General features: G+C 41.6%; 1 protein-coding gene across 4 annotated transcripts in view; it reads right to left on the bottom strand.

Moving 5' to 3' along the window:
• uggt2 (UDP-glucose glycoprotein glucosyltransferase 2) overlaps positions 1-15,760 on the bottom strand; it is a 45,420-nt gene that overhangs the window by 24,540 nt on the left and 5,120 nt on the right. For all 4 annotated transcript variants that reach the window (XM_024405772.1, XM_024405780.1, XM_024405786.1 and 1 more), the window contains exons 5-21: positions 14,585-14,697; positions 14,196-14,373; positions 13,174-13,270; positions 13,012-13,081; positions 12,828-12,928; positions 10,889-10,988; positions 10,503-10,563; positions 10,170-10,261; positions 9,796-9,946; positions 7,818-7,937; positions 7,517-7,602; positions 7,265-7,400; positions 6,850-6,981; positions 6,136-6,300; positions 5,875-5,998; positions 5,682-5,780; positions 4,693-4,787 (exon numbers count right to left, since the gene is read on the bottom strand). In XM_024405772.1, coding sequence (XP_024261540.1) covers positions 4,693-4,787; positions 5,682-5,780; positions 5,875-5,998; positions 6,136-6,300; positions 6,850-6,981; positions 7,265-7,400; positions 7,517-7,602; positions 7,818-7,937; positions 9,796-9,946; positions 10,170-10,261; positions 10,503-10,563; positions 10,889-10,988; positions 12,828-12,928; positions 13,012-13,081; positions 13,174-13,270; positions 14,196-14,373; positions 14,585-14,697 — 1,920 coding nt within the window. The remainder of the gene's footprint in view (positions 1-4,692; positions 4,788-5,681; positions 5,781-5,874; positions 5,999-6,135; positions 6,301-6,849; positions 6,982-7,264; positions 7,401-7,516; positions 7,603-7,817; positions 7,938-9,795; positions 9,947-10,169; positions 10,262-10,502; positions 10,564-10,888; positions 10,989-12,827; positions 12,929-13,011; positions 13,082-13,173; positions 13,271-14,195; positions 14,374-14,584; positions 14,698-15,760) is intronic.

The raw sequence follows: 15,760 nt of genomic DNA, 5'->3' as shown, positions 1-15,760 counted from the left end.
CAGCCAGTTCATCTCATCCCAAAGATACTCTACTGGGTTCGGTCAGCAACAATGTTCAGATACGCTGTGGCATTCAATCGTTGCTAAATTGGTATCAAGGGACCTAACGTGTGCCAGGAGAACATTCCCCACACCAGTACACCCCCGCCACCAGCCTGTACCGTTGACACCAGGCAGGACAGATCCGTGGAGTCATGCTGCTTACTCCAAATCCTGACTGCATGACACAACAGGAACTGGGATTCGTTAGACAAGGCAATGTTTTTCCACTCCTCAGTTGCTATAGTCCATCCGTGACAAGGATCGACGAGTTGTGTGTTCTGAGATGCCGTTCTGCACACCACTGTTGTACTGCGCCACTATTTTGTCTGTTTGTGGCCCGCCTGTTAGCTTACACGGTTCTTGCCATTCTCCTTCGATCAACAAACTGTTTTTGCCCACAGGACTGTCGCTGACTGGATAATTGTTTTTGTCGCACTATTCTCAGTAAACCCTAAACACTGTCATGCGTGAAAAGCCCAAGAGGGCGGCCATTTCTGAGATACTGGATTCGGCGCGTCTGGCACAGATGATCAAACCATGTTCAATCGAACAGTAATTTAACCTGTTTGGGCTAGGGGGCAGCATTTTCACTTTTGGATGAAAAGCGTGCCCAGAGTAAACTGCCTCCCACTCAGTCCCAGATGCTAATATATGCATATTATTAGTAGTATTGGATAGAAAACACTCTGAAGTTTCTAAAACTGTTTGAATGATGTCTGTGAGTGTAAGAGAACTCATATGGCAGGCAAAAACCTGAGAAAAAATCCAAACAGGAAGTGGGAAATCTGAGGTTTGTAGTTTTTCAACTCACCTCCTATTGAAGATACAGTGGGATATTGGTCATGTTGCACTTCCTAAGGCTTCCACTAGATGTCAACCGTCTTTAGAACGTTGTTTGATGCTTCTACTATGAAGGGGGACTGAATGAGAGGGGAATGAGTCAAGAGGTCTGCCAGCAGTCACTAGCTCAGTCACGCGCATTCACATGAGAGGTAGCTCCCGTTCCATTGCTTTTCTACAGACAATGGAATTCTCCGGTTGGAACATTATTGAACATTTATGATAAAAACATCCAAAAGATTGATTCTATACATCGTTTGATATGTTTCTAGGACCAGTAATATACAGTGCCTTGCGAAAGTATTCGGCCCCCTTGAACTTTGCGACCTTTTGCCACATTTCAGGCTTCAAACATAAAGATATAAAACTGTATTTTTTTGTGAAGAATCAACAACAAGTGGGACACAATCATGAAGTGGAACGACATTTATTGGATATTTCAAACTTTTTTAACAAATCAAAAACTGAAAAATTGGGCGTGCAAAATTATTCAGCCCCCTTAAGTTAATACTTTGTAGCGCCACCTTTTGCTGCGATTACAGCTGTAAGTCGCTTGGGGTATGTCTCTATCAGTTTTGCACATCGAGAGACTGAAATTTTTCCCCATTCCTCCTTGCAAAACAGCTCGAGCTCAGTGAGGTTGGATGGAGAGCATTCGTGAACAGCAGTTTTCAGTTCTTTCCACAGATTCTCGATTGGATTCAGGTCTGGACTTTGACTTGGCCATTCTAACACCTGGATATGTTTATTTTTGAACCATTCCATTGTAGATTTTGCTTTATGTTTTGGATCATTGTCTTGTTGGAAGACAAATCTCCGTCCCAGTCTCAGGTCTTTTGCAGACTCCATCAGGGTTTCTTCCAGAATGGTCCTGTATTTGGCTCCATCCATCTTCCCATCAATTTTAACCATCTTCCCTGTCCCTGCTGAAGAAAAGCAGGCCCAAACCATGATGCTGCCACCACCATGTTTGACAGTGGGGATGGTGTGGTCAGGGTGATGAGCTGTGTTGCTTTTAAGCCAAACATAACGTTTTGCATTGTTGCCAAAAAGTTCCATTTTGGTTTCATCTGACCAGAGCACCTTCTTCCACATGTTTGGTGTGTCTCCCAGGTGGCTTGTGGCACACTTTTTATGGATATCTTTAAGAAATGGCTTTCTTCTTGCCACTCTTCCATAAAGGCCAGATTTGTGCAATATACGACTGATTGTTGTCCTATGGACAGAGTCTCCCACCTCAGCTGTAGATCTCTGCAGTTCATCCAGAGTGATCATGGGCCTCTTGGCTGCATCTCTGATCAGTCTTCTCCTTGTATGAGCTGAAAGTTTAGAGGGACGGCCAGGTCTTGGTAGATTTGCAGTGGTCTGATACTCCTTCCATTTCAATATTATTGCTTGCACAGTGCTCCTTGGGATGTTTAAAGCTTGGGAAATCTTTTTGTATCCAAATCCGGCTTTAAACTTCTTCACAACAGTATCTCGGACCTGCCTGGTGTGTTCCTTGTTCTTCATGATGCTATCTGTGCTTTTAACGGACCTCTGAGACTATCACAGTGCAGGTGCATTTATACGGAGACTTGATTACACACAGGTGGATTGTATTTATCATTTATCATCATTAGTCATTTAGGTCAACATTGGATCATTCAGAGATCCTCACTGAACTTCTGGAGAGAGTTTGCTGCACTGAAAGTAAAGGGGCTGAATAATTTTGCACGCCCAATTTTTCAGTTTTTGATTTGTTAAAAAAGTTTGAAATATCCAATAAATGTCGTTCCACTTCATGATTGTGTCCCACTTGTTGTTGATTCTTCACAAAAAATACAGTTTTATATCTTTATGTTTGAAGCCTGAAATGTGGCAAAAGGTCGCAAAGTTCAAGGGGGCCGAATACTTTCGCAAGGCACTGTAACTTTTTGGAATTTTCGTCCGACCTTTCAGCTGGTAGTTGCACGCGATTTCCGATTTGTTTACGAAACGCCCTAAGAAAAGGAGGTATATGGACATAAATTGTATATATCGAACAAATCAAACATTTATTGTGGAACTGGGATTCCTGGGAGTGCATTCTGATGAAGATCATCAAAGGCAAGTGAATATTTATAATGCTATTTCTGACTAATGTTGACTGAGCAACATGGTGGATATTTCTTTTGGCTGGTTTGGGCTCTGAGCTCCGTACTCAAGATTATTGCATGGTATGCTTTTTCCGTAAAGTTATTTAAAAATCTGACACAGCGGTTGCATTAAGGATAAGTTTATCTAAAGTTCCATGCATAACACTTGTATTTTTATCAACATTTATAATGAGTATTTCTGTAAATTGATGTGGCTCTCTGAAAAATCACTGCATGTTTTGGAACTACTGAACATAACACGCCAATGTAAAATTAGATTTTTGGATATAAATATGCCCTTTATCGAACAAAACATACATGTATTGTGTAACATGAAGTCCTATGAGTGTCATCTGATGAAGATCATCAAAGGTTAGTGATTAATTGTATCTCTATTTGTGCTTTTTGTGACTCCTCTCTTTGGCTGGGAAACTGGCTGGGTGTTTCTGTGACTTGGTGGTGACCTAACATAATCATTGTGGAGCTTTCGCTGTAAAGCATTTTTGAAATTAGACACTGTGGCTGGATTAATGAGAATTTTATCTTTAAAATGGTGCCTAATACTTGTAATCTTGAGAAATTTGATTTATGAGATTTATGTTGATTTGTATTTGGCGCCCTGCAATTTCATTGGCTGTTGGCGAGGGGTTCCGGACAGGTTAAATCCTTGATGCCTGTCTCACTGTCTGTAGTGGATTAGTTAATAGACCAAGAAGGGAGTTCCAAACCACGCTGCCAATAACAGCTAATTTTCAGTTTTCCCCTTCCCACTGCCAGACAGTCCTAGAGAAATTGCTGTTTGCTAAGAAGTTTTGTTTAATTGTTTAATTGAATTTTTTAAAAGTAAGGTACCTTTAACATTGCCTATACAAAACATTTTGAGGACGTCCTTGAAATTACTGCAGACAGGAGATTTATTGTGAGGCTAGATGAGATTCCTCTAACTTTTCTCTTGTTGACACGGTATTGTCTGTCTCAGTAGAGAGCTCACAAAAAATATACCTTCTTAAAAATAAGCCTCAATAGCTTGCAGTCTCCAGACTGCTAATAGTCTTTCTCTTCTTATCTGCAGTAAAGCGAGGCATAACCCTGGCTGGATTTTAAATCAACTATGGAATATTTATGTGGGTATTAATCAGAGAATAACAACTGCAGCCTTTGTTTTTATTTCAGGCCAAGGTAAAATGTGTCCCACGTGAGTTTTAACATTTTAATTCCATCAAAGATTCTCCATGGCGGCTGGATAGTAATTAAAGTCTAGGGGTATAGCTACCTTGCTTGACTACATTAAAAGCTACATATGCATTGGTGTGGTGCAGGCCACTGCAGTGTAATAAATGAGGATTCCTAAATCACATTGGCGTGACTGATCGGTAGTACTGAGCAAAAAAAGTGTGATATTGGTTTATTTTATATGTAAATTATAATTAAAACATAGCTTAATTCATAGCACCTTGTGTGGATAAAGGAAAGTAGAAGGGCTGCAGTAGAGCAGGGTCCGTCCCCCCCAGGGTGCACGTTTTGGTTTTTGCCTTGCACAAACCACCTGACTTCAAATAACCAACTCATCATCGAGTTGAATTATTTGAATCAGCTGTGTAGTGCTAGGGCGAACACCAAACCGTGCACCCTGGGGGCCCCACATGACAGGGTTTTGGAAGCCCTGCAGTAGCATAAAGCAGCAGAATCTCACCAAGTGTTTCAGTGCGTTCAGCAGCAGTCTTCTCCCTGAGGCCTTTTCAAAATCCCCAACGATCCACACAGTCACTCCATTAATCCCATCCTCATCTGGAAATCAACATCAATTACTGTACAACGCAACGCTTCAAATACGGTGACATTTCTGAAAGCAGAAAAACTGCCATTGTCAAAAATCACTGAATCATTTCAAATGCTCAAATACACAGTGACTCAGCCAGTCTTGACAGAAAATATAAAGCAGGAAGAGATGAAAGTATTCCTGACAATTTTCTCAGTTAAAAAGAGGGATCGCAATCTTAAAGCTCCAGCTTGCTTATAAGGGAATACTGCTAATCCCTTAAAAGGGTCTTGACACAGACCACCTACTGACAGTGGAGACGGGCAGTGAGAAGGGAAATTAAATCTGGCTCAAGTTATATGATCCAGAGAGAAGAGAGAGACAGTAAGAGAGAGGCACAGTCCTTGAGGAAAGCACACTAAATCAGAAGGAGATTGTGCCACCTGTCAAGGTTTACTGCTTCATTCCCCCCCAGTCGCCTTCCTCAGCCTCTCAGCTTCCCTGGGCAGCTCCAGCCCCACCCTGACTCTGAGCAGGGCTCCCCTGGCAGGATGCAGCAGAGTTGGGGCTGAGGCTGGACCACTGGCCTGAAGCCAAACTACTAACCAGGGCGCAGTGCAATTAACTCAGACGAAGCACAGACGGCTCCCCTAAAGAGCAATTTTACACATCCCTGGATCCATACTAATATTTCGGTATATTATCCGTGTGTAAAGTGTGAAGATCCGCCTGGTGAAATGAAATGTTTGACGAACAAATACTCCTCAGATGTTCTCGGTGTCGTTTAAGCTGCTCAGCTTTTTTTGAACAAATTGTTTATTTTGTTCAAGTATACGCAACCATACAACACTACAGTATTTACACTCAAGGGAGAAAAAATAAATAAAATCAGGAGTGCCACAAAAGTATACCTGGCCTCTTACCATTTTTGGTGAAATACTTCATTCTCTTTGCAATGACAGCAGTCTTGTCCTTGGAGTCCAGGTATGAGTACATGGTGGTGTCCTTCCAGTCATCTACAACTGAAAGGGGAAAATGAAAAGTATTGTAAATTGTATGAAGACTGTATTGTCAACATACACATTAACAAAAGGACAAGAATGTGGTATTTGTTACCTGGAGAGGCTGTGAGATCCAGATAGGTCCTGTCAGTGCTGAGGATGAGAGGGTTGATGCGTGGTACCATATTGGCCTGCTCCATCAGATGGTCTACCACATCTGTCCCCTCAGTCAGCTGGCCCTGTGGCGTGAGTAAATCATATTATTTACATAACCTATTCAACCAAAACACTTCTCATATTCAATAACAAACTTAGATCTGTTTCCACAAATAAAATGGAATATGATAATGACTACAATTCCCCCAACAGTTCTTACCATGTAGACAGCTCTCTGGAAGAAGTTGGTGGTGTCCATGATGCGCTGTAGGATGACAGTCTCCAGTTCATCTGGGTCCATCTCCTCAGCATTGAGTGGGACTCCGTTGAACAGAGCCAGAGGCAGAGGGCCCAAACCACTCTTCTTGTAGAACACTGCCCCTGCCTGTTGTCCCCAACACAGACCAGCGCCAGGGTTAATGGACACTCAAGCTATTTGATTAAGTTCCTCGGCTTCAAGTACGCGCACACTCGTGAAGAAACTGCAACAGCGCCTCTCCCCCCCAGGAAGTTGAAAAGGTTTGGCATGGGCCCTAACATCCTCAAAAGGTTCTACAGCTGAAGCATTGAGAGCATCTTGACTGACTGCATCACTGCCTGGTATGGCAACTGCACCGCCCTCGATCGCATGGCGCTACAGAGGGTGGTGCGGACAGCCTAGTACATCACTGGGGCCGAGCTCCCTGCCATCCAGGACCTCTTATATCAGGCGGTGTGAAAGGAAGGCCTGGAAAATCGTTAAAGACTCCAGCCACCCAAGCCATAGACTGTTCTCTCTGCTTCCTGTTTCATTAGTGATTTATGGATTATGAAGAAACCTTTAGAGGAATGTAATCAAATTAATCTGGTATTTTGACACTGTAAAATACTTTATCTTATGGTTTACATTTGACAAGTAAACGCACAATAGAAACATACTGTCCATTAATCACACCTTTCTTTTGTCATCATACTCGGAATCTTCCCCAAGAATCCTTGCAGCACTGGCTTTGGGGAACTTCTTCTTGAGATATGCAGACACTGTGTCAACAGACAATGCCTCGCCGATCTCCACTTTGTTGTACATCTGCAAGTGCACAAAACGTCAGTGAGACTTGACCGTCCCTCTCCATTACATCAAAGGCACTGTCGATAACTTCCAGGCCTGCCTACATAGTCTGAAGCCTCAGGCAAACCCTTACTCCTCTAGTCCAATAATGTCTGAGACAGCGGCCCAACTGAGAGAGGGCACTATTATACAACTGAGAAACATCAAAAGAGACATGAGCTTGCAAAAGATTGTGCTTAAATAATTCCACAAGAAAGTGCTCGCTGGAAATGGGAAAGATTTACAAGCATGAGATACTCACAGAAACCATAGACATGAGAGCCTGTGATAAATCATACTCGTCGGCGATGTAATTCAGCAGCCGGAAAAATGCAACTCCAGCATCCGTAGTTCCATCGACTTCGTCGTCAGTATTGACGACAAACACAAATCCGATCCTTAAAGGAGCAGAAAGATACATTGTTTCAATTTGCAGCCAGAGTTTGAGTCACCATCTGGTGGAGGTTGACAGGTGTAAAGAGAAACGGGTAGTTCTCTGCAACCTATAAAGTACCTGAGAGGAATCTTGTGTTTGTAGAAGAGCTCTGCCAGTTTCACCAGCTCAATGCTCTCTTCCTGAACTGGGTCCAGCAACAGCACCTGAAAACAATGGAACGTAAGACAGATTGACTTCTCAGCTAGATAAACATCCTTACAGAATCAGTTTACTTTGACATGTAGGTCTATTGTAGCGCAAATTCACCAGACCACCATCTATTATACAGGACTTCCTCTCAAAGATGAAACAACTGTTCCAGTGGCTTTGTGTCACAACCCTTCCCAACTGTCCTTTCTGCTCTCCTCCAGGGACTCACCAGGTTGAAAAAGTTGCGTCGTATCTGGCGGATAACCCCGGGGAACGTGGCTCTGAGGAGCTCCTGAACACCGGAGGGCCAGCTGCGGTACATGGAGTCTGTCTCGATGTCGTTAATCCACTGGGAAAGGCAAGAGGAAAGCTGGTTTAGTGTGGAAGGTTGTGAGAATTAGTTTAGTCTTAAACTGAGTTTAAGTGTCCCGAGGCCCAAATACATCAGAGTAATCAGCACAGTGAAAGCTTTGCGAGCGTAGCTGCATTTAATTAGAATTCAGTATTTTAATAATAAAATAAGCCACACTCGCATCAGCCAGAAATATTGTCAACCGTAACTCAATACCATACATAACAGCAACCGACAGTTTTAGTCTTGGAAACGATCAAATTAATTCAATGCTACTGCACTTCACCCCATACTCACCCGGGAGCAGATGGTGCTATGTTTAAGCCATCTGAGTGAAAAGTGCATGGGACGTTAGCAACATGTATAGACTCTAGTGTTAGGAGGTAGGGAAGCAAATGCCTACTGTAGCTTAATAATAATCCATTACAAGCCAAACTGGCACTAACAGAACTCTCTCTCTCTCTCCCCTCAGAAGGCTGAGAAACCTCCCTGAGTAACAAAGAGTCACAATGGGATACCTACCAACACTCCTGTCGGTCTCTGCCCAGAGCAGACAACCCAAAGGGTAACATTTTCTACTTGCCTCACTGAGAGAAAAGACAAACAGCAAGCCTGATCGGAAGGAGACATTCTCTAGATGAAATGTCATGTTCATTTGTTGTTGCTTTCGTCAAGTGTTTTTCCCATAATAAAATGTCAGAGGGGCATCATATTAAAGTTGGCAAGTAATTCTTTTTATTTGATACAGTAGCTTTCCTTGGCTGGCTGCCAAGTGTATAATTGAGGTTTTTGGCAGACTGGGACTAGTGCAATAGTCTGATGACTGATCCTCTAATCCACACCCCGATGCCAGCACTCAAGACAAAGCACCTGCAATGCTGATCTGGGCCAGGAGAAAGAAAGAAAAAAACAATCCCTTCTGCAGGACGATGGTTCTTGGCATGGGTTCATCTCTCAGGGTGTTTTAACATATAGTCCTCTTTAAAATAATCGATCTCAGTCCTCTTTAAAGTGAACTCTGGGGTAAAAAAAAAAGAAGAAAGAAGCTAAAGAACTCGGTTCTCTTTGTATTCACACTGCCCTTGCCTTTGAATGAGGACTCTTTTGCCAGTTCACTTCACCTATTTTGTGGTCCGAGTACACTTTGCCCTCACATTGTTATGTTCAGGAAGGAACCTAGATCTTTGTCCAACATTCACTCAATGCACTCTGGGCTTTTACAAAGTACAGGACAAGCCATTCCATCAGAACGTGTTATCGGACAGTTAGATATACAGTACCTAATTACATTTTGGACGCTAATAGATTTAGTTTAAAAATGAGACATACAGTAATAATTATAATTTGAAGATAATATTAACATGTAAATATTATTGGTAACAGAATAAATAGCAGTAATAATTATAATTTGAAGATAATATTAACATGTAAATATTATTGGTAACAGAATAAATAGCAGAAGAATACAGTAGATTAAATAATGCTGTAATTTAAAATTGTACACCCAATGTAGGCTACTGGCCCTTTAAGAGCTACTTTTGATTTTGTGGTTAGTGCTTTCTGGGATCTTTGGGATGTCCCTACCCTAAATCCTAACCATACCCTGGAACCATAAACCTTAATCCTTAACTTAACCATTTCAAATGTCAACTTCAATGGGGTAAAGTCAGAGTTGGGACGTCCCAAGGTTCAAGATAGCAAGGACCTTGGTTTTGTACCCTATATTTTGATTCTCACAAAATATGTTGTCTTCTCACACCTTTCAAACCCCACAAACGAATAAACAGCGTATAAAGCTTTCTTAGCTTATAGATCACATATTGCAAACAAATAATATGAACACCCTGACTCTCACAGTTATAGCTGGATGGCGGATGTCTAAGGCGTAGTTTTCTTCCACTGGGTTCATGGGCAGTCTCAGTAGCTTGCCTAGGTTCTCTTCCTTAATGCCCAGATTATGGAGGCCCTCCAGGATCTTGGCTTCTCCTCTGATAGTGTCCAAGATGCTACCAAAGACAGAGAATCAGAGAAATCGGCAGGTCAGCATTCATTTCCCCGAGCAGGGGAGCTGTCTGTCGGCGGTGCACTAGGCTAGTTTTAATCCCGTAGCCCTGGAGCACTGAGCTGTGGGCAGTCAGTGCTGAGGCTGGGGAGACCAGGGGCGAGAGAGAGCAGAGAGCAGGAAAGCTGACAGTTGATCCTCCCTGCTGAGTTGAGCTCCTACTGTACCTGAAGGGGTTGTGGACGTCCAGATCAATGTGAAGGCCGTTGATGAACAGGCCTCCATCTCCCGGATGGATCCCCATGGTCTCACTCAGCCGCTGGAACAGAGAGGATTCCCTGCGGTTAGTCTGATGCCAACCAAACCCTCATCCTCTCTATAGTGTATGCCTGATATCACAATGTAGAAATAGATTCTACGGGCTGTAAGCTCTAAGATGTCAGTGGAAAGAATGTAAGAACATTTACATTAATAGCCGTAAACAGATGATACGTCGAGACCTCACATTAGACAAACAAGTGCACAGTCTTAGGGACAAACTGCTGCTTTTGATATCCCACCTTCTGGTTCTCCTCAATTTCTCTTCTCATTTCTTGGTTCACAGACACTCTTGTCAGTGATCTGTGGGAACAGTAAAACATGTAGTCACCATCAGCTTTTTTCTCCCCATCGAGCAGTAAAATCCCCGTTTAATCTCCCAAATCTGTGGGCCCTCAGATGGTATATATATCTACAGCCGACTCTCTGTAATCACGCGCCAGACCGCTGACTCGGCACTCCTGGTTTGTTGTTCATAACAGCCGTCTAAAACAAGTTGCACTCCAGGATCGGATTCAAGTCTACAAGCCGGGAGAACCTCTTCTTATTTCATGTCAAATAGGCTTATTTATTCCTACAGACTGTGCAAGGTTTTTAAATAGAAAGAGTGTGAGGTGTATAGCTTCACCTGGCTTTGCTGGGGAAGTTCTGACTGAGGTCTCTCATAAGCTTCAGAGCATCAAACGTTGGTACAGACATGATCCTGGCCGCTGCCTGGAAGCTTAGATCTGCAGATGTTTTCATCAGAAGTTGAAATCATTTGAAGTTGAACCAGTTGATAACTTTCTCTTGGAAAAGTAGATCACCTTGGGATGCCTACAGTACTTGGTGAAAAATGGCCATGCATAAAAAATTAAAATAAATGTTCATTTGTAATACATAGATTGAATCAAATATTGATTTCATTCAAATATTTGATTCAGACTGAGGCACTCCGTGAAACTCTGTGAAGTCGGTACATATATCATTAGCTCAACTTCTAAATATTTCAAATAGTAGACCATTTTCCCTTTTATAGGACATCATACCATTCTGTGTTGAACTGATTTGGCGTAAGGGTTATTGAAAGCTTGCTTCGTCCTGCCTATTTCCACTCCACTTCACACAATCAAAGTAATAGCACACGGTTAGAGCAACACGTTGCCAAGCCCGGTACATTGAACCTGTGCTTGACAGTCTCTACTGAACATAAACTGATTGCTTTACTAAGCTCAAGAGTACAGTGCTATCATTTCCATTCCATTCATCAAACTGTCACCATGGTCATCCTCACAGTCACTAAGTGGAACACAGGCTAGCACACAACTAATGGGTATGGCCAGGGGGTTTTCCTCAACAAGGGCTCAGACCTTTTCCTGCTCAGATCGAGTGGTATACACTGAGGTGTAGACAAACAATGTATAATGGGTCCGTAATCAAAAAGATGTTGCATAAAACTTACTTAAGAAATAGAAGAAATAGTTTTCTGTCAACTATATACTTACTTTCAGTGACAGTTGTGATGGCGTCAAGTCTATTGTCAATAAACACAGGTATCCTTAGTGTATGTAAACTTCTGACCCACTGGAATTGTGATACAGTGAATTAATTATAAGTGAAATAATCTGTCTGTAAACAATTGTTGGAAAAATTACTTGTGTCATGCACAAAGTAGATGTCCAAATGGACATGCAAAAACTACTGTTTGTTAACAAGAAATGTGTGGAGTGGTTGAAAAACGAGTTTTAATGACTCCAGCCTAAGTGTATGTAAACCTCCGACTTCAACTGTATATAAATATAATTCTGTATCCCCGCATGGTATAAATGAATAACTTGATTTCATCTCCTTCCTATTGGCCAAAAGATATACAACAACACTGTCCATATCAGATTTTACATGTCGTTTATGAGTTAGCCCCACATATTTATGAACATTTGAGCCTGATGTCCTTTGTGGTAAGCTATCTCATGAATTGATATAATGTACCCAAGTGAGCAGCACCTGAGGCAATTGATTAATGAACAGTTCACACCTGATGCCCTCAATTGACCTTTGTGCCCGCTCCCATACCCGATAATTCTGTATTTTGTTCGTGACTAACTTGAATACAGGTAGACCAGAAAAGCTACATCCCTGACTGGCAGATGAGTGGCAACCCAAATTAGAAGCACCTGCTGCTCATCAGTGGTTCCCTACAAATGCTGTTTTGAATTCAAATAAAATTGTACCTAAAACACTGAAGGCTGCAAAGCCTAAATGGCTACGTATGCTATCCATGACGGAGTGAAAATAATAATTAAAAGAAAAAATACAAATGATGTAACCTTTGTGACATCTTTTCGAGTGTGGACCCATTACATCTTTTGTTTGTCTGAATTCGAGGGTTTTACGCACCAGCCAAGCTTCAGGGAGAGCGCAATGGTCCCCTTCTGACAAAATATTAAGAGCATCATCCTAATATTGAGTCACACACTCTAATATTGAGTTGGTACACTGGAGGTATCTATTAGCTTGGGCCTTGAGTTTTTCCTAGTCAGGTCATGTGGTCAGGAAATCTTCTAGCATAACTAATGGATGCTCAGTACCTTGAAGCTCCCACACTTTGAGAGGAGCCATGTCATTGGTGCTCTCTAACAGATGCTTCCGGAGCTCGCCTAGCTGCTCCTGCAGGTCTGGGTGGGAGTTTCTGGGATGGAACAAGACAGAAGGTGATACTAAGGTTCTAATATTATTATACAAATACATTGACTCACAAATTCATTAACTCACTTCAATTTCCCAAAGAGAAATCCTTGGACTTCATCAATGTCATCCACATCAGTGTTCACTGTTCCTTTATCTGTGGAAAAGCAGCAGAGTTGCCATTAATATTCTTCAATTGGCATCAGTTAAATATATATTTTAATACAGAATAGGCGTGCACAAACATACCTTTTACTTGTGTGTCATCCACAGCTTTGTACTCAGTGCTTTTTATGGCCAATTCAACACCATATCCAGACAACAGCATCTTTTGGGGCCTTGGCTCCTGTAGTAGAAATCAGCAATGGAAATATAATCTTAACCATAAAAGCATCTGTTTTAATTCAATCTAAGAACCAACGGTACTGATGTGTGTTTGTCATACTGACACCGAATAAGGGAGAAGAAAAACACTTATTTAACACTTCAAGGCCTATAAGAAATCATGTTTCTTTCTTCATGATCGGACCAATCAGTAGTGCATGCCAAAGGGCCTGACATGTTAACTTCAACTCCACGACCCTGTGATTCTTCAGATTTTATTCACATCTTAGAGACACGAGGCGCTCTGAATGTGTAGTCTTTTACACCTACACGGTAGCTCGTGAACTCTGTGGTACATCTCTGAAAAGAACACATTAGTGCTGCTTCTCACAGTGTCAGGCCATCCGTTACTCAGGTCCCAGCTAAACTTCCTCTGGTTATCTGTATTCTCCTGCTGAACACTGGCAGCTAATGCAATCCATTTGTTGTACAGCCCTGATGACCTCGCCCTTTGTGGATGTTGTTCTTAAAGCTGCAATGGCCTTCCTGTCACCCCCTCCATTCCATCTTCCCACAGAGCTCAAAGTCGGGACCAGTGACCACAATGCACAGTAAAGCACAAGCCTGTTCTACATTAGCATGAACACTTCCAAGCTTCCAACAACACGCAATCTTACATCAGTCCAATATTGGACAAAACCAAATCAGATTTTCACATGTACAAGAGCACAGCCAACCATTATGAGTTAATAGCAACTGAGGATCAAAAACACCATAAAGTGGTAATTTAATAAATTACTGTTCAAAATAAGTGTAGTAAAGCACCCGGTTTTGAGGAGGGTTGTTGCACCCCCTATAAAATCCCACTTCAATCCCTGGCTAAAGCACATCACTCTTTAAATACCGTTCAAAGCTGTTAAGGAAATCCAAAAAGCCTCACTACTCACGGCTACAAAGTGACGCAGCACATAGATGAGCTTGCCCTCCGCAGCCTTCTCAGCCAGCACCTTGTGGAAGGAGCCAAACTTTTTGGTGCCGATCTCAGCATAAAGGATCACAACTGGGACATCTGTCTTATTGAGTCCAGGGTATCTGTGCTCATTCTTGTATAGATAAGGTTTTGGCCTGCAAACATGTAAAAAGAGAAGTTAGATTCCACCATTTACATACAAATCCATAATTTTTACTAATGAAACTTGAATAACATCATATATTAACTGTTAATTATAAAATAACATTTTCATTTCATTTATTATAATTTATGTTGTTAGTTCACTCTTGCACTAGAGTGAGGTAGATCCTCTGAGGAGATGAGAACGAAGTGGTGTGTAGCTACCTGCCTGCAGCTGCCTTCAGGAGCTTCTTCAAATCCTTTGTGCTGCAGCCATGTTGGCCATGGACCGAAACAAAGGCAAGGCATGCCTCAGGCGGAGACTCATCACTGCCTATCTATTGAGAGCAGAGGAGCGACACAATTAGGCTACAGCATTAGGGCTGTGGCGGTCATGATATTTTGTCAGCCGGTTGTCATGCAGAAGACTGCCGGTCTCACGGTAATTGACTGTTAATTAACATAAACACATTTAGCATCTCCAGGCCCCCACACATACAAGCCGCTGATGGGCGCCATTGGAACATCTACATTTTAAAAAGTATAATAAATCGATTTAATATACACCATCACAATAAATGCATTATTTATTTCAGTAAGGTCTAAAGAAACATTATGATATGAAGAAAATGTATTTCAGAACAGAATATGAGTTGGCTACTGTATGTTTAGTTATATGGCTATGCTCCAAAGACATAGGCTGTAGGCTTGTTCATTTAGCTGACAAGAAATGCTTATAAGTCCCTTGCCATTATTTTATTTTATATGGTTTAAAAGTAAAAAATTATAGAATTGAACTTAGCTGAATAAAATAGAAAGGATATTTTTTTCCATTATGGAGCAAGTGAAGTGGCTATGTTGGTGGACGTAAAAGTGATCATTTGAAAACCGGTCCGACATTCAGAAAGTATTCAGACCACTTCCCTTACACATTTTGTTACATTACAGCCTTATTCTAAAGTCGTTTTTTTTTATCCCCTCATCAATCTACACACAATACCCCATAATGACAAATCAAAAACAGGTTTTTAGAAATGTAAAAAAATGTAAAAAAATAAAAATAAAACTTATTTACATACAGTGGAAAGAGTGTAAACCCTTTGGAATTACCTGGATTTCTGTATAAAATTGGTCATTAAATTGGATCTGATCTTCATCTAAGTCACAACAATAGACAAACACAGTGTGCTTAAACTAATAACACACAAATATATTGTATTTTTCTTGTCTATATTGAATGCATCATTTAAACATTCACAGTGTAGGTTGGAAAAAGTATGTAAACCCCTAGGCTAATGACTTCAATAAAAGCTCATTGGAGTCAGGAGTCAGCTAACCTGGAGTCCAGTCAATGAGATGAGATTGGATATGTCGATTAGAGCTGCCCTGCCCTTTAAAAAA

The sequence above is a fragment of the Oncorhynchus tshawytscha genome, linkage group LG03, assembly GCF_018296145.1.
Source record: "Oncorhynchus tshawytscha isolate Ot180627B linkage group LG03, Otsh_v2.0, whole genome shotgun sequence".
NCBI lineage: Eukaryota > Metazoa > Chordata > Actinopteri > Salmoniformes > Salmonidae > Oncorhynchus > Oncorhynchus tshawytscha.
Note: the sequence above shows the minus strand (reverse complement) of the source record. Positions and strands in the feature narration are given on the sequence as shown.